The 27,277-nt window shown below is 43.9% G+C and overlaps 1 protein-coding gene and 2 long non-coding RNA genes across 5 annotated transcripts in view; 1 reads left to right on the plus strand and 2 right to left on the minus strand.

Annotated features, from left to right (window-relative positions):
• The window catches only part of LOC310665347, a 122,193-nt gene that overhangs the window by 24,060 nt on the left and 70,856 nt on the right, over positions 1–27,277 (minus strand). The gene's annotated exons all lie outside the window — the stretch shown is intronic.
• SPATS2L (spermatogenesis associated serine rich 2 like) overlaps positions 1–27,277 on the minus strand; it is a 64,315-nt gene that overhangs the window by 20,182 nt on the left and 16,856 nt on the right. For 2 of the 3 annotated variants that reach the window (XM_083409491.1, XM_083409490.1), the window contains exons 2-6: positions 13,844–13,905; positions 11,765–11,873; positions 8,714–8,763; positions 2,284–2,527; positions 615–815 (exon numbers count right to left, since the gene is read on the minus strand). In XM_083409491.1, the coding sequence (XP_083265617.1) occupies positions 615–815; positions 2,284–2,527; positions 8,714–8,763; positions 11,765–11,873; positions 13,844–13,882 (643 nt within the window). In that variant the 5' untranslated portion in view covers positions 13,883–13,905. Of the gene's footprint in view, positions 1–614; positions 816–2,283; positions 2,528–8,713; positions 8,764–11,764; positions 11,874–13,843; positions 13,906–14,172; positions 14,284–27,277 lie in introns of those variants that run through there. The other variant, XM_083409489.1, reaches the window with a different exon arrangement.
• LOC310665412 lies at positions 15,124–27,099 on the plus strand. Its single transcript, XR_014505461.1, has 3 exons — positions 15,124–15,277; positions 16,464–16,675; positions 26,888–27,099. It is a non-coding gene; the product is annotated as an uncharacterized lncRNA (long non-coding RNA).

A 27,277-nucleotide genomic window follows, 5' to 3' on the forward strand; every position in this document is an offset into this window, starting at 1 on the left:
CCCAAAAAAAAAATGTGCCCAGGGTGATCGTCCTGGCAGCCTCCCAATGCTACACCCCTGCGCAGGAACACGGCCCCAAACGACATGCGTCCAGGTTTTACCCTGGGGCATGTTGGAATGCATGTCAGCGTGGTCAGTGATCAGGATGTTTTCAGATGTAGTCTAGGTGTTATGTACTGAAGTTCTCACCCTGGGCCAGCAGGGGGATACTGTAGATAGTTATGCAAATAAGGGATCGAAACCCTGACATTCAGTGATTGGATAGTTTTAGAAAATTGTTACAGTTACGTTGTACTGGAGCTCTATATAAGCAGGCTGGCTGAACCCTTCAGTTCAGTTCTGGCCTGGCCTGTGAATAAACAAGAGCCTTTGAAGAATCGCTGTGTCGTCTGATATGTTCACCCACAACTTAACACTAACCACATCTGGAGGGCCAGAGGTTCCCCACTCCTACTTTACAGAGAAGACAAAAACAGCATTGACATACGATGCTTCTTTTAAAGATTACTAAAACTGAACGGCTACACAGAATTTTTGGTAAGGTTAATAAAAGCTTTGGAAGTAAGAAAAAAAATGCACTGGCTTGCACTTCAGAGCAAACAAATCTCTTGTACCTCTTTTCTTGACTGAATCCTCTGGTTTTATTTCAAGATGGGCTGTGGGGACAGACGGCTTAACCACGGATGTCTTTGCCTTCGGCTTACCAACACTGCACTGAGATGGGTGGGAGGACTGGAAAGGATCAGACAGCAGTGCGCTATTTACATATTTTCGGCCAGCTTCTATAGGTATGGGTTTTTGGTCTGCCTTTTGGTCTGCGAAAACCCAAAAACAACAAGTTGGAAGATCAATGGCAGAGTTTCTTGTATCGGTTCATGTGAGAAATCAGGGGCTCTTTCTCATGGGGAAAGAAATTCTAAAGGTGTGTCTTATAGAGCGAAAAATACGGTATTTTGTGCCTGGCATCTCCAGCACTCTCTCAAAATCCCAAGAAGTTTGGCAATCCCTGTTCTGGTGAGATGTATCTCATCATGACAGAATATCAGCATGAGCTTTCAAACATCTCCCTACGTCAGCCAATGATGCTGAATGGAGGTGGCCTGTCGGCATGATAGGATGCACCAAGATTCATTGTTCACATTGAGCTTTCATATGATATACAAGGCACCTCTGGAAATATAGTGCATGCTTAGTGCTCATTTCCATGTTATTTGCAAACAGAACTTTTCAGTTTGCAAAGAAAAGGGGTGCTAAACTTGAGCAATAGTCTACTATATTGGAAGAGCATTCAAACATAATGCAGAAGTTAACTGTAAAAAAAAAACACTGGGGAAACAGAATAAACGGTCGTGTGAATGCAGCCTAAATCCCTCCCTGACACATTGTGTAGTTTCCATTTGTTTAATTATTGGCATTTAGAATGTGCTTTCAAATGTTCAAAGTGCTCCACGTACTTTACCCTGTTGTAATGTTTGTTTTAAATATATATATATATATTAAAAAAATGAAATTGTGATTTTAATTTTTAGTAAGCTGTTCTGAGTCGTGCTTTAGGAATGAGGAGGAGTGGGGTATGTTTTAATAAATACATGGAATAAACTAACCACCTTGAAAAGTAAGGTACCTTGAACCCTGTAAGGTAGATCAAATTAACTTTATTAGGTTAAATCCAACCATTTCTCCCACGATCCTCACGACTTCAAGAGCCTAAATTAATGCTTTATTATTTTGATATATCTTGCTTTTATTGTGTATTGTTTTGTTGTAAAGGCTTCTCAGCAAGCTTTGTGACACATGGAAAACTGTGCTCGCTAACAAAACTTAAAACTCGAGGGCACCAGGGTTACAAACATCTTAATGAGAAATCAATTGCTGGTGTCTCAAGCATCAGAACAGTACCCTTTAGAATCTCTTTCGCACAGAGCTGAAACACTATCTGAGGTGTAGCTCTCCAGTCACTGTATTAAGGGCTGAGTGTTTTATCAGGCCGGCTGATAATGGGATGAGCTCAAAGAGTCTACTCTGAATCTCAGGCTGCCACATGCCAAGGACTGGCTGTTTTATCTTGATCTTTTCAAACCCCCTAAAGAGGGGGTGGGGGAGCTCACCCTGAAGCTAGAATCCCTTTCTTATTAAAAAAATACCTTGAAAGGTCAGCTAGGAGTTGGGGAAATCTGGATTCAACAAAATCTTCCTGTGGGTGTGAGGACTTCCATCCTGGGGGGCTGAAAAGGAGGCTGTTTACACATCTTGCAAAAGCCACCTGGCGTACAGTGCACTGACCTGCGGTTTCTGGTTTTGCCTCTCCCCTGTCCTTGCCTTCAAAGCTCTTTGGTTCTTGAGGAATTGCTTTCGGTTTTTCACTGGCAGGTTCACTGGGGGAAGTCTCCTTATTACAGCCATTCAGGTGGCAGCCATATAATCCTTGGGATTCCAGAGACGACAGCTTTTCTCTCCCATCCTCTTTACCTTTCATATCTCTGCTATGGAAGTGCTGCTTAGAGTTGCTTCTTTTCCTTTTGCTGTTCTGCGGGGGGGGGGGGCAGAGAAAATAATTCAAGGACAGCAATGCCATGAAATATAGATCACATTGCAGCAGGTAAAACAACCCTCAATGTTTTCGTTTTCCAAAGCATGGCATAAATTTTACTAATTGAACTAGAATTTGAGTAACTGATGCACTACATCATAAGCTTTGTCTTTGCGCCGTAAAAGTAGATCAAGGAACCCTGTAAGAAAGATTAAATTAACTTTATTAGGTTAAATCCAATTATTTCTCCCACGATCCTCACAACTTCAAGAGCCTGTTAATGCTTATTATTTTGCTATAATTTGCTTTTATTGTGTTGTGTTTTTTTAAAAAGGCTTCTCTTGTCTTTGCTCCAAAAATCATGAGACAAATATATATACGTGTATATCAGAGCTTTAGTGATGTATGGAAGTGAGAGCTAGACCATAAAGAAGGCTGATCGCCGAAGAATTGACGCTTTTGAATTATGGTGCTGGAGGAGACTCTTGAGAGTCCCATGGACTGCAAGAAGATCAAACGCATCCATTCTTAAGGAAATCAGCCCTGAGTGCTCACTGGAAGGACAGATCGTGAAGCTGAGGCTCCAATAGTTTGGCCACCTCATGAGAAGAGAAGACTCCCTGGAAAAGACCCTGATGTTGGGAAAGATGGAGGGCACAAGGAGAAGGGGACGACAGAGGACGAGATGGTTAGACAGTGTTCTCGAAGCTACAAACATGAATCTGACCAAACTGCGGGTGGCAGTGGAAGACACGAGTGCCTGGCGTGCTCTGGTCCAGGGGGTCACGAAGAGTCGGACACGACTGAACGACTAAACAACAACAACATATCAGATCTTGGATCTACAGAAGCTGTTCAATCTAAGTTCCTAGGGTCATTTTTTGTCTGTTCCATCCTGTGTTCCAAATACCTCATTGCGCTTGGAGGCTAATCTCCCCTCTGTTGAATTACAAATTTGGTGCAGGACATTTAATTATTGGCTTTGGCTAAATTTACCGCCCCCCCCCCCCGGTCTACTACCCTTAGAATCGCAAGATTGTCATGAGAGCGCTTGGACTAAAATTGTCAACCAAAAGATTTACTTTTCTGGTTTATGACCACAACAGTTATTAACACCAGGCTTCAGAAAGCAAATAATTTAATCTGACAGCTCCTATATCAGGCACCCCCAACCTTCGGCCCTCCAAATGTTTTGGACTACAATTCCCATCATCCCTGACCCCTAGTCCTGATAGCTAGGGATGATGGGAGTTGTAGACCAAAACATCCGGAGGGCGCAGGTTGGGGATGCCTGGCCTATATGATATCGAGCGACAGAATAATTTGGCCACGATAAGGAAATTTTTTTCCATGGTATGATTATTTTCCACCTAGTCATTTTGACACTTTGGCACCTTATTTGCAAAATTTGATAATTCCAAAATAGATGCGCTTTCACTTCCACAAGATTGAATATATTGCTTTCGACTGTATTTGAGGGTCAATTTCAAAAAATATCTCTGGAAGACCAGTTATGTCCCTGTGGAGATGGCAGTATTGAGTCAGTGGCTCATGAGCTTCTGTCTTGAACTCTTTATAAAGGTTTGAGGAGTGAGGTTATTATTACCCCTCTGCTATTCTCCATGTTGGGTCGCTCAACCATTGCTACTGTGGCCTTCCTTTTAGCAGATCAAGATGATCAGGTGACAGCAAAAACTACAAAGTTTTTAGTGGTGGCAATCCGAATAAGATTTATTATTTGATTATTGATGTAAACCTACAAAATGTATTTTGTATAGTTAAGCCTTTACCTCTGTCTTCAGTACATTTTATTTTATTTTATTGCTATGACTAGTGGTTGATGCAAATAAAGATTCTTCTGAATATATATATATATATATATATATATATATATATATATATATATTCTCTCTCTCTCTCTCTCTCTCTCTCTCTCTCTCAAATGCACCATAATATCTGGCTTCTTTCTGAGTTGCTATTCTGAACACAAATGTCTGCTCATTTAAACCACAGTAGCTCATAAGTACTGTATCAAGTATACATAAAAACGGGAATTTGAGGACAACACTCATTCACAGCAAGGAAAAAAATAATACTGGCACCCAAAGAATTCCAGAACACATATTTCTTTTGGTGCCATCTGAAGATCACGTGGGATGGCAGTAGAACCCATGTTTCCTATATTTTTTCAAAAGTATACACTCTGTTCTTTTTGGAGCAGCAATCAACATCCATAGCAACTGAATTTTGGACTCAGTTGGATGCTATATTCAGATGGGTTTTATTTCTTTCTGCCAAACACCTGCCATTTGGCACAGTCAGGATAATTCGTAGGACAGTAATTTAAAGTGCTTTCCATAGCTGGAAATTATACATTATGTCTGCCCTGGCAGTAATTGCTTGTAGATTCTCTCTAATTCTTCCTTCTGTTTCACAGAAGATATCTGTGAGCTGACACTAGCAGGAGCCTGGCATAATGTTGTTTCTGAAGAACAGAATTTATTTCTTTTTTTTATGATTGGGGTCCATTAGATAAATAAGTGCTATTGTCTCTGTGCACCACATTCAGTGCCTACATACTGTCAGAATTACGTCCGCATCAATAAAAAAGAGGAGCACTTCCTAGAATCTGCTGAATCCATTGCTTAACAGAGCTAAACAGACTTCACTTGAGAGTTCAATACCAATTTGTTTCCCATATCAGAAATCTTAGAAAGGGACACTCAAGTTGACATCCAGCTTGAAACACCCTGTGCAAATAGTTCTGAGAGCATCAGTAAGTATTGTAGCCAGAGGGATAAATTATAGGCACACGATGTCACACCTTTGATTCCTTCCAGGAGTCAGTGAGCACTACAGTGGTTCCTCGGGATGCGAACGGGATCCATTTTGAGTGTGCATGCGTGAGCGGTGAAACACGGAAGTAATGCGCTCTGTTACTTCCGGGTTGCCGCAGAGCGCAACCCGAAAGCACTCAACCCAAAGCACATTCAACTCGAGGTATGACTGTATAGAAAAATGCACAGTTTTACTGGACTGCTGTCAACTACTGTCTAGAGTTGTGAGGAGGGGGGGGGGTGAAGACCAAATTTAGCACAGCACCCTTGTGGCATCTTAGCACGCTTGCTTTGGGCAAGTGTATGTACATATATATGTAAAGTCCTTCTCTTATACAGTGGTACCTCAGGTTAAGTACCGTATTTTTCGCTCTATAACACGCACCAGACCATAACACGCACATAGTTTTTAGAGGAGGAAAACAAGAAAAAAATATTCTTAACGAAACAGTGGATGTATGATTTTTGTAGTTCATGCTGTGGCCACAGACATGTGATGTGATGGTGAGTTTGTGGTAGCCCAATGCGAAAATCCTGAGGATCCATGTGGATCCATGCTAAAGTCGCCCTAAAGTTGCCGGGGCGCTGGGGGAGTGAAGGGGAAGCAAGAGAAGGAGAATGATGCCTCACACACACACAGAAACACAGAGTATCAATCCTAAAGTCGCAGGAGAGCGCAGGGGCGCTGGGAGAGTGAACGGGAAGCAGGAGGAGGAGAACGATAGCTCAAGCACACACACACACAGCCCCTACAGTGGCTAATCCAAAATCGGACAGCAAAAAACTGCAGGCAGGGACAGAGAGCACGGGGTTGTTTTAAAGCAGCCAACCCTGCTCTGCTTCTCTCCCTCCTCCCGGCTAGGCTGGCTGAAAAGCTTTGCTGCTACTTAGCGAGCTCAGTGGGGAGGAGAGAGGGACATAGAGCACGGGGTTGTTTTAAAGCAGCCAACCCCGCTCTGCTTCTCTCCCTCCTCCCGGCTCGGCTCGCTGACAGGAGCCGCTTACACCCGCTTTGCTGTTTCAAAGCGAGCCACGGACCACTCACAACTGCAGCAGATTCCCCTGCATTCGCTCCATAACACGCACAGACATTTCCCCTTACTTTCTAGGAGGAAAAAACTGCGCGTTATGGAGCGAAAATTACGTTACTTAATTCGTTCCGGAGGTCCGTTCTTAACCTGAAACTGTTCTTAACCTGAAGCACCACTTTAGCTAATGGGGCCTCCTGCTGCTGTGACACAATTTCTTTTCTCACCCTGAAGCAAAGTTCTTAACCTGAAGCACTATTTCTGGGTCTGTAACCTGAAGCATGTGTAACCTGAAGCGTATGTAACCCGAGGTACCACTGTACGGAAAACAAACCCTTCTGGGTGTAGCTCAAACATTTGCAGAACCTTTCCCCTATTGTGGCCCTGATGCCAGGGGTGGTGCAGTGGGCACAGGCCGCCCCAGGTGTCACCACTGAGGGGGGTGACAAAATGCCGGGCGGCACTCACCACGTGGGGCCTGCAGTGCACCCGAGCCATGCTTCTCTCCTGGGAGAGACACGGCGACTTGGGTGTGCGCAGGCTCCATGCTGCCCAAACGGTCTGCCCGCTGCCTCCCCCTCAGCTGTAGGGCGGCTGAGTGGGAGGAGGCAGGCAGACGACGGAGGCCCGCAGTGCACCCCGCCCCTATGGGAGACTCGCCTGCCCTGGGCACCCCGCCCCAGGTGCCTGAGCGGCTTCCTCCGCCACTGCCTGACGCTACTCAAGAACAGTGTCCATGTAAGGAGCAACACAGATACAGTGGTGCCCCGCAAGACGAATGCCTCGCAACACGGAAAACCCGCTAGACAAAAGGGTTTTCCGTTTTGGAGGTGCTTCGCAGGACGAATTTCCCTATGGGCTTGCTTCGCAAGACGAAAATGTCTTGCGATTCCTGGGGGTTTTTTCCCGCTCCCCACCCCCTTTTTCTAAGGCACTAAGCTGCTAATAGCCTTTTAGCAGCTAATCCGCTAATCCCTTAAGCCTTTAATAGCCGCTAATAGCCGCTAAACCGCTAATAGCGCTAATCCGCTAATGGGCTTGCTTCGCAAGACGAAAAAACCGCTAGACGAAGAGACTCACGTAACGGATTCTTTTCGTCTTGCGAGGCACCACTGTATGGGATTTTATTAAGACGCTAAAGGTAAAGGTACCCCTGCCCGTACGGGCCAGTCTTGACAGTCTCTAGGGTTGTTCGCCCATCTCACTTAAGAGGCCGGGAGCCAGCGCTGTCCGCAGACACTTCCGGGTCACGTGGCCAGTGTGACGAAGCTGCTCCGGCGAACCGGCACCAGAGCAGCATACGGAAACGCCGTTTACCTTCCCGCTAGTAAGCGGTCCCTATTTATCTACTTGCACCCGGAGGTGCTTTCGAACTGCTAGGTGGGCAGGAGCTGGGACCGAACGACGGGAGCTCACCCCGCCGCGGGGATTCGAACCGCCAACCATGCGATCGGCAAGTCCTAGGCACTGAGGTTTTACCCACAGCGCCACCCACGTCCCCATTTTTAAGACCTTAAAGCAAACTGCAATTTTATAGGCTAGCTATCAGCGGCTGCCCCAGAGAAAGGGGTGGTAAAAGGGGAAGAGAAGCAGCTAAACAATTCGAACGAGGACCAGAGTGCAGGAAAGGGTGTTACCCAAAAGTATATTTTCCTTAACAGGGCAAGGTGGTGTGTGTGTGTGTGTGTGTGTTTATGTGCTTTGAATCAGGAAAGTGTGGGGGGGGGGGAAGGGAGAACCCTTCCCTCGGGGCTTCAGTCCAGATCTGAATTAGGGAAAGCTGCTTAAAGACAGAAAGAGAGAGAGAGATGGAAGATACAATTCTGGATTTTCAAGGTCTCTTCTCGTTTTTGGTCCTAAACTGGTTGTCATCACTTGCATATCTTTACAGCTGAGTCCCACATATGTATTACCCTTGATGTAAAGGAGAACGCCCTTTTATCATTCAAGGGTCAGTTGCCAGAGAAACAGCTTGGTGCTGATTAGAACTGCTCATAGCATCTTGAAGAACAGTTTTGCGATCTCCATATGAATACCTTAATTATTCTGGCAATTCTGTTAGAATAGCAAGCTCAACCTGCTGGTATAAAAACAGCAAGAGCAAAGCAGGATTAAAAATGTAAAAAGCACCTATTTATTTTGAAGTCTTTTGAAAGCAGGCTTGCAACAAACAGTTCACAGTTGTTAAAAAGAAAGAAAAGTGTATTTGTGTGTTTGTGTGCGCGCAAAAGCCTTGGCAACAAATATGCTGTTGTGCTCCAGCGAACTACAATGATAAAATGCACTTAATGACTTAACTTTCACAGGAAACTCCTTACCTTCTTTTTCCCTGACATATTCCATTCTTTTAGAACTTGAAGTGCACTGCCTAGAGGAGAGAGAGAGAGAGAGAGAAAGAGACTTCAGCAAGTCAACAATAACCCCCTTCCAGACTGGTGACCATTTGCTCTATTTATTTTAATTTGTTTTGGTCAATATGTCCCAAGAGACAGTGAAAATGGTATTTCATTTCCTTTAGTTCCCTTGTTTTGAAACAAGAGAATGTTAACTGTTACCTGTTCCTGTCCCTTGCAGGCTGCTTTGAATAACGGCAGCTTAGCAACTCAGCTGAGACTAGGACTTGCCGATCAGAAGGTCAGCGGTTCGAATCCCCATGACGGGGTGAGCTCCCGTTGCTCGGCATCTGCTCCTGCCAACCTAGCAGTTCCAAAGCACGTCAAAGTGCAAGTAGATAAATAGGTACCGCTCTGGGGGGAAGGTAAACGGCGTTTCCGTGTGCTGTTCTGGTTCGCCAGAAGCGGCTTAGTCATGCTGGCCACATGACCCAGAAGCTGTACGCCAGCTCAATAAATAAAGCAAGATGAGCGCCACAACCCCAGAGTCGGCCACGACTGGACCTAACGGTCAGGGGTCCCTTTACCTTTACCTTTAGACTTAAGCACCCAAGCGGAGAGGCTGTCGTGTACCTTGCTCTAGGTATCTCTGCCTTCTGGTGAGATCAACAACCAAAAACAACAAGAACTTTCCTTAAAAGTGCATCTTTCCTATGGGGTCGCCCTTCTACATAGTGGCTGGGTTTAGTCACCACAAACATTTCTGTTCGCCCAGCAGAACTATCTGCCCTCTCCTCCCCACGGCACACGGTTCAGGGTGTTCTCCTGACCCTCCACAGCAGATGTGGGGGAGGCCTAGGGGGCAGACAGCAGAGGGGAGACAAGGAAGAAAAGACACAGCACACTAGCAGGAGTCATTGCACCCGCTTCTACTAACAGTACCCAATAGCTGAATCCAGCCCCGTGTCCAATTGTTTCTCAACCTACACTTAGGTTACCAGACATCCCCGTTTCCCGGGGACTGTTCCTGGATTTACAAATCAGTCCCCATACAAAATCCATTGAAGCTGAAAAGTGTCTCCGGATTCATTGAAAAATATCTGGTAAGCTTAACTGGCTAGTCCTCAAGCTCACAATGCATGAATAATGAGTAATAGATAAAATGCAACATGGTGAAATCTCAGGAGCTAGAAAGGAATCCAGCTGCCAGGGAATGTGGAATAGCTCTTTGCGTTGGCTCATGGCAAGGGCAAACACAATCCTTTTTAGAACTAAAGGGGTAAATTATACAGTGCATGTATTGCATACTGATAGTTAAAATAATAGTGTTACTGAGAACCATACCACACATATGGACCACCAAAGTCATTTTGCTCGCTTTAGAACAGCCTGAGGATTTGAATTAAGTCTTAAAAGCAAATTTAATGCTTGTTCTGGGCCCCCTGTGGTTTAACAGGATTTCCTCCTTCCGTGAGAAAACACAGGGTAAAGGGTTTGTTTTTGACAAATCAAAGGGGCAGGGATTTTAAATAAGGAACAACTACCCATGTGAAACTTGCAGTAATGAAATGTTTCCTAAATTCAGCTTTTCTACCAGACTTCGTCATTTGCCCAAGAAGCTAAACTGGCTTGAGTATGTTTTTAACCATTTTGATTTGGTCCTTTAAGAAATATAAGGTTTATATGAAAAGTTGAAAATGAAGCTCAGTACATTTTTCCTTGTTTGTTATCCATTGCTGTCTCCCGCTAGGTAACATTTTCTGACATCTACTGAAAGGGAGGCAATAAGCAAGTAATACTTGGCATTGTAATCCGCATTCACACACACCCTCTCCAAATATGAACAAGACAAACTGCACTCTGGAAGAGGAAGGTTTGCACAATTTTTAAAATCAACCTTTCTGCATTCTACACAGGCCAATTAAACCCAGATTTAAGTTTGTTTGGTTAATTCATGGACACCAAATGTGTTATGAAAAGGTATAAAAATGAGCAGATGTAGGAAGTGGAGGGTGGTCTATTTTTAGGATTGAAGTTGTTGAACTTTTTTATGATTTTACCCCGAAGTTCTTGAGCTTTTTTTAGGTGTTTACCCCATAATATAGACTCCCACAGGGGGCCATGTTAGGCCCCCAAAACAATCCTTGGGGCAATGTATGTCCTTAATGAGGACTGTGCATAGACCTTTAGCAGCTAATGCAGCCAATGATCTCAGCTTCTTAACCATGTGAAGTTAAGGCGCAGGTTCCTTTCCTCCTCTGGGGGTTGGTACCAACCTTAGCTGCAGTTAATGCCTAGTAAGGTTTCCCTGGGGTGGGACGCGGGTGGCGCTGTGGGTTAAACCACAGAGCCTAGGACTTGCCGATCAGAAGGTTGGCGGTTCGAATCCCTGCGATGGGGTGAGCTCCCGTTGCTTGGTCCCTGCTCCTGCCAACCTAGCAGTTCAAAAGCACATCAAAGTGCAAGTAGATAAATAGGTACCACTCCGGCGGGAAGGTAAATGGCATTTCCGTGCGCTGCTCTGGTTCGCCAGAAGCAGCTTAGTCATGCTGGCCACATGACCCGGAAGCTGTACTGTACGCCGGCTCCCTCGGCCAATAAAGTGAGATGAGTGCCGCAACCCCAGAGTCAGTCATGACTGGACCTAATGGTCAGGGGTCCCTTTACCTTTACCTTAAGGTTTCCCTGTGCCCAGGGTTTCCTACCATCTTAAGAACCTGCTTTCAAATCCTCATTTTCCAAAAGGAAACATGGACCCTGCATAAAGCATGCCTGGAACTCCTGGAATCTCACAACGCTTGGAGATTGGGGTGATATGTGATGTTATCTACACAGGGATTTTTATACAGGGCATACATGCCCACACAGGTTGGCTAACTCTTGACTTTTTAGAACGGTCTCTCAGGTTGCTAAGAAAGACATCATAATATCTTAGGAAATTCTGAACGTTCACTTTTTAGCAGCATAGACACCTGTGGACTTCGTTTTGGACAGTGTTACTTTTCAGTGTCCGTGAAATAGAAAAAGGGTACAGACCATCCACAAAAGCTTGTACAGCTTTGTCGACGTTGTTATCAAACTGCTGTAGCACCAGCACTATTTCATTGTTGCTTTTGTTGGGTACAATTGATCGCACCGCATTGATCTGCAAGCAAGAGAGATGAACACAGGCATCTTAAAACACAGGAAAGGCACACCACACTGCAAGGCAAGTAGGTATTTTTCACACAAATGCCCCACAATTCTGCAAAGGACTGTTTGTGCTATGTAGTCAGAGCACCTTAATTACGCCATGTCAGTACAATTACAACCAAAACACGTAAAATAACAAATGAAAACCATTCCCATTCCTTCCCACGCACTTCTGACGATTCCCTGAATGCTGATCTAGGTTGCAGTATATTATTTCTTAAGCAACAACTTACCCCAATGGCACATGAAATTGGTCCTGATATTTTCCATTTATTTGCATCCTGTAGACTGCTTGATAAGTCTTAACTGATTTTCAGCCATTGGTACAGAAGCACAGATGTATGTATGAATATGTATGCATGTATGTATTTACACACACACACACACACACACACACACACACTTTGCCAGTCTGGATATGCTCTTGACATTTAAGATGGTTGGAGCAGCACTTTAACACTGTACAATTTCAACAAAATGAGATGCACTACAAGCCCCATTTCCCTGGCTAAATTCAGCTCCCCCACTGTGCTGACTTTTACACTTCTCTTAGCATGCTGCGTAGAATCATAGAACTGCAGAGTCGGAAGGGACCCCCCGAGTCATTTAGTCCAACCCCCTGCAATGCAGGAATCTCAACTAAATCATACACAGCAGATGGCGATCCAACCTCTGCTTAAAAAAACAAACCTTCAAGGAAGGAGACCTTTTGTCCCCAGCTTGTCAATATCCTTCTTGAATTGTGGTGCCCAGAACTGGACACACAGGCAGAATAGAGCAGGACACAGGTGGCGCTGTGGGTCAAACCACAGAACCTAGGGCTTGCCGATCAGAAGATCGGTGGTTCGAATCTCGGCGATGGGGTGAGCTCCCATTCTCAGCCCCTGCTCCTGTCACCCTAGCAGTTCGAAAGCACGTCAAAGTGCAAGTAGATAAATACGTACCGCTCCGGAAACGCTGTTTACCTTCCCGCCGGAGTGGTACCTATTTATCTACTTGCACTTTGACGTGCTTTCGAACTGCTAGGTTGGCAGGAGCAGGGACCGAGCAACGGGAGCTCACCCCGTCGCAGGGATTTGAACCGCCGACCTTCTGATCGGCAAGTCCTAGGCTCTGTGGTTTAACCCATAGCGCCACCCACGTCCCTGATGGGTGTTGTAGTCCCCCTCCCAAAATATGGAAGGTCATGTGCTTATCGACCGTCTTTTTATATTATTATGCTATAACACAGAATCAGTCATGATTCTGTTTACAAACAATATTAGATAGCTGTTTTAAGGCAACTAAATGCCATCAGTCAATAGCCATAGTCTCAGCATATTTCCCCCCCTTTACCCATGGCTAAGGCAAAAAGCCCTATATCATTATCATTGTGGTATTTAATGGAATGCATCAAGGCCCTCAGATAAATGATACGATTTTATCATTTTCATAATTTGATGGGGGAAAGTCAGCATTTATCAAGCTAGGCCAGGAAATGTCTAGAACTGCAGAAAGATTAAATGCTTTTCAGATATTTTCTTGCGCACAGAATTCTCATTTTTATGGGCAGGGTAATAATAAAATAATAATTATTATTAATAGCTTGATGAACTATTTTCTTTTGAATTTGGCACCTTCTTATTCCCTTAAAATTCCTTATTAAGAGATTTGGGCCAAAAAATAAATAAAAAAATGGGGAAATGGATACAGAGATCAGTAACCATAAGAAACAGGTCCAAGTAAGCTTTACTGAGGCAGGAATTCAGAGTGGGGTCGCGACTTTCCAAATAGCCCAGTGGTGCCTGCCAAGAACCAGAGGAGTTGATTCAATATTTCATCTCCAGTGGGAAGGCACCTGTGGCCAGTATATTTTTTAAACATCTGAATGTTCTGGACCTTTATGCTGTGTATGTGGAGCAGTATGATAATTAGAGATCTTACCTTTTCCTTGATGTTTGCTTGCGAGCCAATTTCTGCCATCTCCAAATTGATATGGATAAGACCTGCAGGTCACAATAAGTTAAATAAACAGTATTATTTTAGTAAATCAAATGCTTCCCTTGCTGTGGAAATGCTTTGCTGCTATGTTCATTTTTTAAAAAACGAACTACATTGACAAGAAAAATAAAGACATTTTATATGCACTTTCTTTATAATTTCTCATTTTAGAATATCTCAAGCATATATTTTTTCTCTCTTTAGGATATCTCAAACATGAAAATGCTTTCAAACCCTCAGGCTGCATATTAATGTCACCATCCTGCACTTACCTGGCAGTAAATTTAATCTGAACATAATGGGATAGATTCTGCTATGAAGTTTAAATCCTAGGAACGATCACAAAATTGCCAACTTTTTGTCAGCCCTTGGTTTTAACCGAACTTGATTGCGTGTCGAGGTCCCCAGGGCCACCCCAATAACTCACACATCACACAGAATTTTTTGTTTAAGATTTTTGGCATAATTTTGGCCACAACTTTATTGAAATACAAATTTGTGAGTGGTTGCTTAGGCATTGGTTGCGACTATCTGCCCCCACCATGGGGGACAGACTGACATTCCGCACGATGCGAAAGTCAGAATAGGGGAATACACTTGGGGGTTACGCGGAGCAGGGAACCTGCCCTCACCCCAAATGCAACCAGGAGCTCATTGCTATGGCCCGAACCCCCTTGACAGAGTGGACAAGCAATAGTTAGCCCCCAATTCCTTTAACGGAATCCCTTGCAGCAGCAGCATTAGAGGGGCAGGCACTCAACCTACCAAGGGCAGGCACTCAACCACTTCCCCTCAACCAACCAAACCATAAACCAATGCCTAACCGCAACCTTACAAGTTGTGACGATTTGCTACGCAGTAGGCAAAAACCAAATGGCCCCAGCCGATCAGCCAGATGGACAAAATTCCTACCAGGCCACTGCCCCAAGAGCAGACGACCCCATGACAGACATAGCAAGGTCAAAGCGAACAACCCTAATTCTAGGGAGGGGGGGCGGGCAATCCGATGCACGGTCGAAAAGAGGAAGGCCTAGCCTCGTGCAAGGAGTTTTAGCATTTCTGGCTGTCAATCAACAAATGGCAACATTAACTTCTTCCCAACAACAAGGGAAGCCCCAATCGCATCAGTGGCCAACGAACAATTAGCCCACCCCCAACTTTGGAGTGTCCTGGCGGCCCCCACCGCAACACGTGCTCTCCATGAAGGAGAACACGCTTTGTCAGACGTTAGGGCAGAGGTGGGAAATCTCCAGCCCTCCAGATGATGTCACAGTAAAATTCCCATCAATCCTGGCAATTGGCCATGTTAGAAGGAGCTGATCGGAACTGGAGCCCACAATATCTGGAGGGCCACTGATCTCTTTTCGCTGTAGCATGGTGAGAATACTCTGAATAAAGTTCACCTGCTAATTTCTGTGGATATGAGCAGTTGTTAAGGACGAGAAAAGAGGCTAAATCATTGGTTTTCTTGGCGGCGGTGGGGGGGACATTCCTAGCAGGAAAAAGTGGTTTGCAAATCCTGAGGGAAAGGATCAGTACTTCACAACCAAACATGGGTGTAGCCGGGGGGGGGGCAGGGAGGGATAGCTGCCCCCCTAAATCAATAAAAATAGATAGCTAACTGAGGTTCTGCCCCCCCCCAAGGCCTGCCCCCCCCAAATTCTGGTTACGCCCATGTAACTAAGGCGCTTCTGTTGGGTGGGGGATTATTCCTCTGGCAGCCCTACCTGAAGTATCATAATAATTTATAATAGTAATTTATTATTTATACCCCACCCATCTGGCTGTGTATCCCCAGCCACTCTGCGCAACTCCTAACCGAATATTTAAAACACAATACAGCATCAAGCATTAAAAACTTCCCTAAACAGGGCTGCCTTCAGATGTCTTCTAAAAGTCAGATAGTTGTTTATTTCCTTGACATCTGGTGGGAGGGCATTCCACAAGGCAGGTGCCAACACCGAGAAGGCCTTCTGCCTGGTTCCCTGTAACCTCACTTCTCGCAGTGAGGGAACCACTAGAAGGCCCTCAGAGCTAGACCTCAGTGTCTGGGCTGAACGATGGGGGTGGAGACGCTCCTTCAGGTATATTGGGCCGAGGCCGTTTAAGGCCTTAAATGTCAGCACCAACACTCTGAATTGTGCTCGGAAACGTAAGGGGAGCCAATGCAGGTCTAAGCATTTTAACAAAACAGGAAACTAGTTTAGCATCTCTGTAAACATGTTTGCTATTAATTACAGTGGTACCTCGGGTTACAGGTGCTTCAGGTTACAGACGCTTCAGGTTACAGACTCCGCTAACCCAGAAAGAGTACCTCAGGTTAAGAACTTTGCTTCAGGATGAGAACAGAAATCGCATGGTGGCGAAGCAGGAGGCCCCATTAGCTTCAGGTTAAGAACAGTTTCAGGTTAAGAACGGACCTCCAGAACGAATTAAGTTCTTAACCAGAGGTACCACTGTATAAGTGTAAGCAGCCAAGGTAGTTTGGTGGATTTCTTAGAGATGAGTGACTGCGGTTGTTTCCCATTAAATAGTCATATAATATGACTTCCTTTCACAAAAGCATACACAAAGTCCAGCAAATCCTGAATTGGGATACTGAAGGCGCAGCAGAATCGGGACCTTAAAAATGAGACCCACCGAACTGACAGCAATAGTGGAGATAGAAGGACCTTTTAAGCTAAAGATTCTTCTTCTGAGAATGAGGAAGAGAGAGGAAGGTCTCTACCATTGCAGTGAATTCAAGCCCTGAATACTAAACGGACTGAACACAGGGTATGTATAGAAAGCCTGCTAAGGAAAGCTTTTCAAGTCTGAATGTCAGCTTTAATATTATGCCTCTTTCTTTAGCAGCATCTCATTCACATTTCTGATACTGAAATGTCATTGCATGATCAGTCTTGTAAAAAGAAAAGAGAGAGAGAGAGAAGAGAACTGGAGGGGAAAGAGATTGAATAAAAGAAATAAAGGATCTCTTATTTAAAGAAGGTCTCACCTTCTGAAACTGGTTTCCAAGCGCATGTTTCTTGAGACAGTAAAATGCTTTTCTATTTATTCCTTACATAGCAAGGGACAGGAGGGCAGCCTCTGTGCTCATTCAAACTACACACCCTTTCCTTGCAAAACTGAGCAAGTTAAATATAACAGGCGGGGAAAGCAACAGAAAGCCTTTCCATTTTGCTGGAGCTTTTCTCCCATATGGAAAGTAGCTGTGACTTTCTCATGAAAGCAGAACAAAGCGACATTCAATGAACTAAGAGGTGCCAAATTCTATAACGGAAAGCAGCAACCCTGACACACTGTATTGGAATTTAGAGGCTCAAAAAAGGCATTTTTAAATTTTATTTTTAAGGAAGATGTATTTATGGCTGTCTTTTCTATTTAAAGATGGAAGTATTCACAATTTTACTTTTGCATGGCTTGTAGAACTCATTGCAAATTTTGATGATATGGAACTTGGAGAAATCTTGCATTAACCTCTAAGCTAGGCTTGCTTGTATTTCAAAAAGCAAATAAAGTTTTTGAGCTTTTTTTTTTTTAATGGAAATTTGCCCCCCAGAATCAACACTTCCAATATGGGCTGCCAGGTTTTCCTGGACATTTCAACCGATTATACAAAATTTTTGACCAGACACGAATATGATCTGAGCATTTCCCCCCCAAGATAGCACGAGGACACTCTTTTCTTACTTCCGTGTGAGCAGTGTTAGCATGCTGCAGCAAAACCAAAACAACTGTTGCTTCTGGTGCAGTGGGGTGCTAATAAGACAGTGGTGGCCAAACTTGGCCTCCAGCTGTTTTGGGACTACAATTCCCATCATCCCTGACCACTGCTCCTGTTAGCCAGGGATGATGGGGGTTGTGGTCCCAAAACAGCCAGAGGGCCAAGTTTGGCCATCACTGTACTAAGAGGTGACCACAGAAACATAAACAGAGCCTGAACGCTGGATCAAGTCAAAGGCCCATCTAGCGCAGCACTTTGCTCTTACAGTGACCAACCTATGCTGCCTTATGGGGGGCCTGTAAGCAGAACCCAAGCATGACATCACTCTCCCCACCTACGGCCCCAGCAAATAGTATTTAGAGGCATATACCACCTTTGAATGGGACACGGGTGGCGCTGTGGGTTAAACCACAGAGCCTAGGACTTGCTGATCAGAAGGTCGGCGGTTCGAATCCCCGTGACGGGGTGAGCTCCCGTTGCTCGGTCCCTGCTCCTGCCAACCTAGCAGTTCGAAAGCACGTCAAAGTGCAAGTAGATAAATAGGTACCGCTCCAGCGGGAAGGTAAACGGTGTTTTTGTGCGCTGCTCTGGTCCGCCAGAAGCGGCTTAGTCATGCTGGCCACATGACCCGGAAGCTGTACGCCGGCTCCCTCGGCCAATAAAGCGAGATGAGCGCCGCAACCCCAAAGTCGGCCATTACTGGAACTAATGGTCAGGGGTCCCTTTACCTTTACCGCCTTTGACAGTGGATGTAGAGCAGTGGAGGTAAAAACATAGCTTCTGTGTCTAGAAGCGATTGGCATCCTTATCCTGAAATAATTTGTCTAATCCTCTTCTGAAGCCATCCAAGTTGGGTGGTTGCTACTGTCTCTTGTGGGAGCAAATTATATAATATATGCAGTGTAAAAGAAGTACTTTGTTTTGTCTCTCCTGAATCTTCCAACATTCAATTTCATTGAATGTATGGGTGGGGGTTGAGGTTCTACCTAACAACTTTCACCACACCATGCATAATTATACACCCACATCACATCTAAAGAAATCCAAATGTTGCAACCACTGAGCCTCTTGGGCTTGCCGATTGGAGGGTCGGCGGTTCAAATCCCCGCGACAGAGTGAGCTCCCGTTGCTCGGTCCCTGCTCCTGCCAACTTAGCAGTTCGGAATCACGCCAAAAGTGCAAGTAGATAAATAGGTACTGCTCTGGCGGGAAGGTAAACGGCGTTTCCGTGCGCTGCTCTGGTTTCGCCAGAAGCGGCTTAGTCATGCTGGCCACATGACCTGGAAAAACTGTCTGCGGACAAACGTCGGCTCCCTTGGCCTGTAAAGCGGGATGAGAGCCGCAACTCCAGAGTTGTCCGCGACTGGATTTAACTGTCGGAAGTCCCTTTACCTTCCCCCTCCCCCAAGATCCTTTTCAAGGTGAGGCAACTAGAACGGCACGCACCATTCCAAATGTGGTTGTACTACAGATTCGTGCAATGGATCATGCTACCGGCAGTCTTATTTTCAATCCCTTACTTAACGATCCCTAGCATGGTGTTAAGTTGTGGGTGAACATATCAGACGACACAGCGATTCTTCAAACAGCTCTAGTTTATTCACAGGCCAGAACAGAACTGAACTGAAGGGTTCAGTCAGCCTGCTTATATAGAGCTTCAGTACAACGTAACTGTAACAATTTTCTAAAACTATCCAATCACTGAACGTCACTTTCGACCCCTTATTTGCATAACTATCTACAGTATCCCCCTGCTGGCCCAGGGTGAGAACTTCAGTACATAACACATGGAATTTACCCTTTTCACACCTGCCACATACTTTAGAATGCTTTATGCTTTTAGTTACTACTTGGTTGTTGTTGTTTTGGTTTTTTCCTGTTGTATATACCTTTGAGCTCTGTAAAGAAATGTTACAATTGACTGTGGCCATTTCATAGCTCTTTGCCCCCCCAGATCACCACTCCCGCCTTATGCAATATCCTTTGTCATGCAAAGGACAACTGCGCAAAAACTTCCAGTTGTTTTTCCACAATACAAACCATTGTGTTTATTTTTGCATTAATGTGTTTAATTGGGGAACCACCTTGAAAAATACTTTTATTAGGAGAGGTTTTCTTAAACCGACCAATAAAATGGTCTTTTCATTTGTGACAGGATATTTCATTCTGCTTGTTCAAACAGAAAATCACTAAATACCCAGCCAAATCCTAGAAACAAAGAACTGAGCTTTGTACTACTTTACATAGCCACGTTTAAAAGACTTTTCAGCTCAGATCACAGGTAATTGTCATTTACGATTTCTGGATTTTCAGTTTTCAAATTGCTAAATGAGAGGCTTTGCAACCTGCTTTTAATCATGTACGTGTAAATGGATTTGGAAATATGCCACGCAATAGCTTTGCTTAAGCCTGTCAAACAGCATTTGCAAGGAAAAACATCACTGCAAAGCACCATGGGTGATCTCCTTTTATGGCATAATCAACATTTGTCAGGCTTATTTAACCGTTGAAGGAAACGAATATGTTGGCAAACATGCCAGACAAGCCAAAGCTGACTGCGACTTAAGACAATTAGGACCGTGAGCTTGGGCATATGTTCCATGGATCTTAACATGCTAATGTTAGAAAGAAAATTATAAAATATGCAGTTCAATTCTAAAAACGTATAGAATGTTCAACAGGGCTTACTCTCAAGTAAATCTATATGGGATTGCAGCCTTAATTGCAAATAGGGTGTCGCAAGATAAAGACGTACGTGATAGAAATGAATTTCACATTCTGGGTTGTAATTCCAAGGTTCTGGACTAAACATGCTGAAAATCATGCTTTTTGCTGATGGCGGGTGTTATGTACTGAAGTTCTCACCCTGGGCCGGCAGGGGGATACTGTAGATAGTTATGCAAATGAAGGATCGAAAGTGACGTTCAGTGATTGGATAGTTTTAGAAAGTTGTTACAGTAACGTGGTACTGGAGCTCTATATAAGCAGGCTGACTGAGCCCTTCAGCTCAGTTCTGTCCTGGCCTGTGAATAAACAAGAGCTGTTTGAAGAATCACTGTGTCGTCTGATATGTTCACCCACAACTTAACAGCGGGTGTAGCAAAACAGCTCATCCATAGATATGAACACACACACTCTCTCTCTCATTAGCAATTGGGTTCACAGTGATCGTCTTAAACTTGAAGTGGCTCTCTGACTCCAAATCTGACACTAAAACCTCAACACCACACTGATTGGGGTGGGAGACTTACTCCTTGCCAGATGGCCAATCACTTGCAGTTATCCAGTGAAATGTTTTCTATCAGATGCCCTTTTACGGACACAAACTTCTCTCTTCCGGAAAACCCTGCCCATGAGATTTGTACTCTCCTGATTAAATACAGTTTATTGATGAGTGACATTCATAGATTTTCATGGCTGAAAGACAAATGAGTTCACTGATCAACACCACATGGCCAACTGTATTATATTCTTGTAATTTTGAGTTCAGCAGACAGCAAGGAGACAATAGGGAAGGACTGAAGAGGAGGTTCAGCGCCTTTTAGCAGGAACGGAGCATTAAGCTGTTCTAATTAAATGGCTAAAGTGATTTGTGTGTAGGAACAGGAATAGAACTCCATCACAATCTGGATATACCATAATTGCAGCAGCGGAAAACATTATTAGCAATTCAAATGTAGCATATGCACTTAAAAAATATGTCATTTTACAAAATCGCATGTATCAAAAGGGTTATTTTAAGAGTGCTTATGTTGCACAGAGGGCAGAGCTGCAAGATTACAGCAACTGCATTTTAAATTATTACGGTATGGTCCTGATCGTGGTTTTGTACTCCAGTTTTGATCTTTTGTGACCCACCGTTAACACGGAAAGAAAGGGCATTCCTTTCAACCTGCTTAGTCAAGAGAATTTAAAATGGACTTAAAAAACCCCAGCAAGATCCAGCATTGTCCTAGCAGATGGAAAGGAACTCATCCTTCCTCTACACCCACTGGTACGCCTCCTCATCTGCTCTGAAGGCTCCGCTGATCCTCCAGAGCAGATTTTGGGGGCACACAGGGGGCTGCAGGGGGGAGCAGAGGATGTCCTTTTGTGTAAGCAAGCTGTCAGAGTTGGCACGTTGGCACCATGTTTTTAAAGCAACCTAAATACTTGGGGCGTTAAATACCACTGGAAGAACGAAATACTTGATTTCACTTTTGGAAAATGTTTTTGTGTGTGTGCGTAAACTAAAGTGCAGAGGGACACGGGTGGCGCTGTGGGTTAAACCACAGAGCCTAGGACTTGCCGATCAGAAGGTCAGTAGTTTGAATCCCCGTGACAGGGTGAGCTCCCGTTGCTCGGTCCCTGCTCCTGCCAACCTTGCAGTTCAGAAGCACGTCAAAGTGCAAGTAGATAAATAGGTACCGCTCCGGCGGGAAGGTAAACGGAGTTTCTGTGCGCTGCTCTGGTTCGCCAGAAGCGGCTTAGTCATGCTGGCCACATGACCTGGAAGTTCCCTCGGCCAGTAAAGCGAGATGAGCGCCGCAACCCCAGAGTCGGTCATGACTGGACCTAATGGTCAGGGGTCCCTTTACCTTTTTTAAACTAAAGTGCATTTTTTAAAAAATAAAATAAAATGTTATCCCAGTAAACTTTCTTAGAGCACCTAGCCTCCTGAACACTAAAAGTACTTTGGCCTAGACGGATCTTTTCAAGTATCATCATTTCTCATTTCATTAGTTAATGTTGTTAGAGCGTTCACACGATGATGGAGCAAGGCTGCCTCCAAATGAAAACTGCGAGGCAAGATTTCTTACATAGGTTTCATATTACCAGCTTTCCTTCCAGCACACATCACAGGTGAATTTTGAATGCTCTCAGAGAATGCTGTATGCAAACCTGGAAATCAATATTGTCAAGTCCGAAAATGTTCCTTTGGGAAGCATGAGACATTATGCTAAGTGGCCCATCAAAAAGTTGCCATTTAGGGGTCAGTGGTAATGGATCAAACTCATAGGATAATGTCCAATGATAATCATACTCTGAGTCGATCCACTGAAATCAATGGATTCATTGGTTTTCCTGGATCTACTCCAAGTACAAATTACTGGGTATCTTCCACAGACAATCTGTGATAGAATGCATTCCAAGAGGGTTTAGCTTGTTTTTCTAAAGAAGGGCAGAAAGGCTATTTTACTCTCCAGATCTGTCTGGTAAACGCTGTGGTCAGTGTTCGAAGCTACCATTGTTCTAGGCGCATCTTGTGACAGTGGATTTCATTGGCGTGAGCAGTTTCTGAGCTCCGGGCGCAGTACTGCGCCTAAGATTTCAGTTTAAAATTGCAGAGTGGAAGGAAGGGAGGACCTTTTTCTGCCTGCCTCCCCACTTCCAGCTACTCTCTGAAGACTGGAGAAGAGACCCTCTTCAAGAATATTAGGGCATGGGCAGGGAAAGGGCTCGACCATGTGAAAAATGAACATATTTCAACTGCAGTTCATTCATTTTCAGCTTTGTATTGTTATTAAAAATGTGTGCCTAGACATTCCGTTGTTGCATAAATAACCTAAGTTTAAGGTGCCATTTAGCTCCATATCACAGTTTCTAACACTGGCTGGGGTGTGGAATTATGAGAGAATGGGTCAGTTTACACCTGATTAAAAATTATTAATTTATTTTCTTTTTTTGTTTTTTGTTTAGAAAATACCGGTAGTTATCTCTGTTAGCTGAAGAAGTGTGCATGCACACGAAAGCTCATACCAGTAACAAACTTAGTTGGTCTCTAAGGTGCTACTGGAAGGAATTTTTTTTTATTTTGTTTCGACTATGGCAGACCAACATGGCTACCTACCTATAACTATCTCTGTTAGCTGTAACTCACAGCATAATTTGCTGGGGTGGACCTTCTAAATCAGATTACTCAAGCCCTCTTAAACGAAATAGCTAAACACAACATATTAATCAAACAAGACTCCCTAAAGAAAGTGTCTGAGAAAAGCTCATTATTGTCATTTGGTTGGCTGAAAACCATTAAGACATTCTTGTGGATAAACAGATGAGGAAATACGGCAGAATGTGACCTAATTCCACCTCAGCGGTTAAATAAAAGATGAAGCAAAAGCTTATTAATATTGCTGTGCAAAAGGATAGGAAAAAGAAATATTGTCTCAAGTGCCCCCCTTTTTAAAAAAATGTGAACTATTCATTTGGATTGGAATTTTTATACGAATAATGTATACATGCACAAGTTAAAGTAAGCCTTCATCAAGCTATGTTTTCCTCAATAGAGGCTATTAGGGAATAAAAATAATCAGCTGGTGTGGAATGAAGAGAGTAGAAGATCCAAACAATTTGTTAAGAAATTGCCTGTTATATTTAATACTTGAACGAAATTGGTGGGGTAGGGAAGGGGAGAGAGAGAGAGAGAGACACACAGGAAGGAAGGAAGGAAGGAAGGAAGGAAGGAAGGAAGGAAGGAAGGAAGGAAGGAAAACACTGCATTTTAACTTCCTTTTAACTTCCTATGGTTGAGTCATAAACCTTCAGTTCCCAGTAGTGCAGTAGCTAAGTTAGAAAATATTTCACAACCTCTCAGCCAACTTCATTCTGAAAAAAGAAAAAAACACCACCACCAGGATAAATGTGACTTGAGGTTTGTTTTTTCCTAGACTTGTCCTGTTTATGTCTCTAAATCCATTGTCTTTGAGAGATACAGGAAGAAGAAAAAAGGTGTATACAGTGGTACCTCGGGTTACATACGCATCAGGTTACATACGCATCAGGTTACAGACTCCACTAACCCAGAAATAGTACCTCGGGTTAAGAACTTTGCTTCAGGATGAGAACAGAAATCGTGCTCTGGTGGCACAGCAGCAGCAGGAGGCCCCATTAGCTAAAGTGGTGCTTCAGGTTAAGAACGGACCTCCAGAATGAATTAAGTACTTAACCCGAGGTACCACTGTATTGGGATGATTCCACCCTATTTCAATTTGCTGGTGCTCAGTTATAGGTCCATTCTGTCTCTTTTTGTGCATATCCCCCGCCCAAATGCCTGCTTTTAAATAGTATACATTTTGTCAGGGTTTGTTTTTTTTTTAGGGGGAACTCACCAGAACTTTGGAATTGTCTAGTGCTTCCCTTTGCAAATTAATCTGAAGTATAAATCTGGATGGATTTGTACCCAATTATGTTTTTATTTGCATTTTTAACACATAGAAACAAAAATCCCCCACCCCCTTCCCTCCACCCACCAATTGTTTTTTCAAAAAAGGATTTGTTCCTAATTATGTTGTAATGTCTCTAGCTTTTCTACAAATTGTGGACCTGATAATGGGAGTACAGTCTTAAAGAAGTTGAATTCGTAAAACCCTCTCTCTTTCCAAGCTTTACATTGGAAAGAGATTGGAAATTAACCTGTGAGTAATTTTTTCACTACAATAAAACAGGGTGCAAGCGAAAGGGAATGAACAAGAATATGGGCACAGGTGTTAATTTATCCATCTTCTCCACACAGTCATTGTACTTTTCATAAATGGTTCTCATGTCTAAATTTTTTTTTAAAAAAATAAATAGCAGTCTTGTGAAGTCCCCTTCCCCCTGTCTGATATTAGAAGCCTGTTTCATCTGCACCAATGGTCTGTTTAGTTTAAGTTGAATTATTGCTGAAACAGCTAGCAGCAGCAGCATGGCATAATGTTTAGTGTGACTTTCCAGGTTCCCCCATATATATGTTTTCTATAAAGCACTTTAGTGATGTATGGAAGTGAGAGCTGGACCATAAAGAAGGCTGATCGCCGAAGAATTGATGCTTTTGAATTCTGATGCTGAAGGAGACTCTTGAGAGTCCCATGGACTGCAAGAAGATCAAACCTATCCATTCTGAAGGAAATCAGCCCTGAGTGCTCCCTGGAAGGACAGATCCTGAAGCTGAGGCTCCAATACTTTGGCCACCTCATGAGAAGAGAAGACTCCCTGGAAAAGACCCTGATGTTGGGAAAGATGGAGGGCACAAGGAGAAGGGGACGACATAGGACGAGATGGTTGGACAGTGTTCTCGAAGCTACCAGCATGAGTTTGACCAAACTGCAGGAGGCAGTGGAAGTGTATGGCGTCCTCTTGTCCATGAGGTCACGAAGAGTCGGACACGACTAAACAACAACATAAAGCACTTTGTAACAGAGTCTCACTCCCCCCCACCCCAATGGATGAATTTAAGAAGTAAATTTAGCAATTAAAAACAACACAAGATTTTCTTTTTTTAGGGTTATCGGAAAAAATATAGGGAGGAATTCAATGTCATCTGATCGTATTTTGGCTTGCCAGGTGGAACAATCCCCCCTCCCCTCACTGTTCTGGGGGGTTCTCTCAACCCCCCCCCCCCACCAGAGCTAAACTTGTCCATCTGCCATTTTCATAAAGCACGTGAAAGTTAGTAATTTCCCAAAGGCCAGCAAATGGAAGAGCCAGGAGCCTTTCCGTTGATTCTTGGGAGCTTTCTCAGAGTTCTGAGATCCAGTTGTATTCACTCCTGCAGGCTTTTGCGGACATCTGGTCTTGTTCTTTTTTCTGTATTGTCACTGATAAGTGCCTCTGGATTCCTAGTCGATTTCGCTGTCATCTGAATCAACAGCAGCTATGTTGTCACCCATATTAATGCAGAGGGAATCCATAAAGCCTTTGCCACTTTGTGAGTTGTAGCAGCATGGGAAGATACCCTTATTGGACACAATTATCTTCTCAAAGGAATATCTCCCCAACTGTAGCAAACTGCTTAATCTTGACGGAGGAAGGTATACACTGTAAAAATACATGTGTGATGCAAAGTGCTCAAGTCAGGGAAGCCAAATACTTCTTGACTTTCATATTCTATGTTATCCTTTTCCATGGCAAGGATATTTGTATGAATAAGGTAGTGAGGAAATCACACAATAATATCTCTTGGTTTTCCCTGTCAGTGTGGGTCTTGGGTAGGGAGAGTTCTGTGAATTTTGTCAATGTCTCATTCCAGGAGTTCCAATTGGTCAGGTAGCTCAGATAAACCTTTTACATATGACTTCTATCTTCCACATCAACTAAGAGGAGTTTAATCTGTCATTTCATTTAAGGAATAGAAGTGATAGATGGGTAACTTATGCATACCTAAATTCCAAAGTTGAAAAAAAGCAACCCTTTTATTATCATCTTTTATGACCACTCTTCTGATAAGTCACTCTTAATTTTTTCCAGCATTCTGGTAAGAATTTATAATTCTCCTTAACTTCACTGTGTTTTGGATGTCCCTGCAGAGCCACCAGGTTTGTCACTGAAGGCTGCAGAGAAGATAACGTGCTGCAAGCCAAAATAGATCTTGAGAGACATTTCTTCGAATCCATGGACTTCCTGGGACATGCCCTTTTCAGGCGCAGTATTATAAATATTTATTTTATGTGCTTTGGTGCAGTTAACTGCTATTTTTCCAGGTGAGGGGGGAAAACTCAAATCAGCTAGCCATCTTCACAGGGGCGGAGGAAGGGGGTGCGGTGGGGGAGGTCCACCCCGGATGTCACCACTGATTGGGGTGACAAAATGCCAGGCGGCACTCACCGTGGGGCCTGCAGTGTGCCCAAGCCACATGTCTCTCCTGGGAGTGACAAGGTGGCTTGGGCACCCACAGGCTTCGCACTGTCCCAAACAGT

Source organism: Podarcis tiliguerta (assembly GCF_965153285.1).
Source record: "Podarcis tiliguerta genome assembly, chromosome: 1".
In the NCBI taxonomy this organism is placed as follows: domain Eukaryota; kingdom Metazoa; phylum Chordata; class Lepidosauria; order Squamata; family Lacertidae; genus Podarcis; species Podarcis tiliguerta.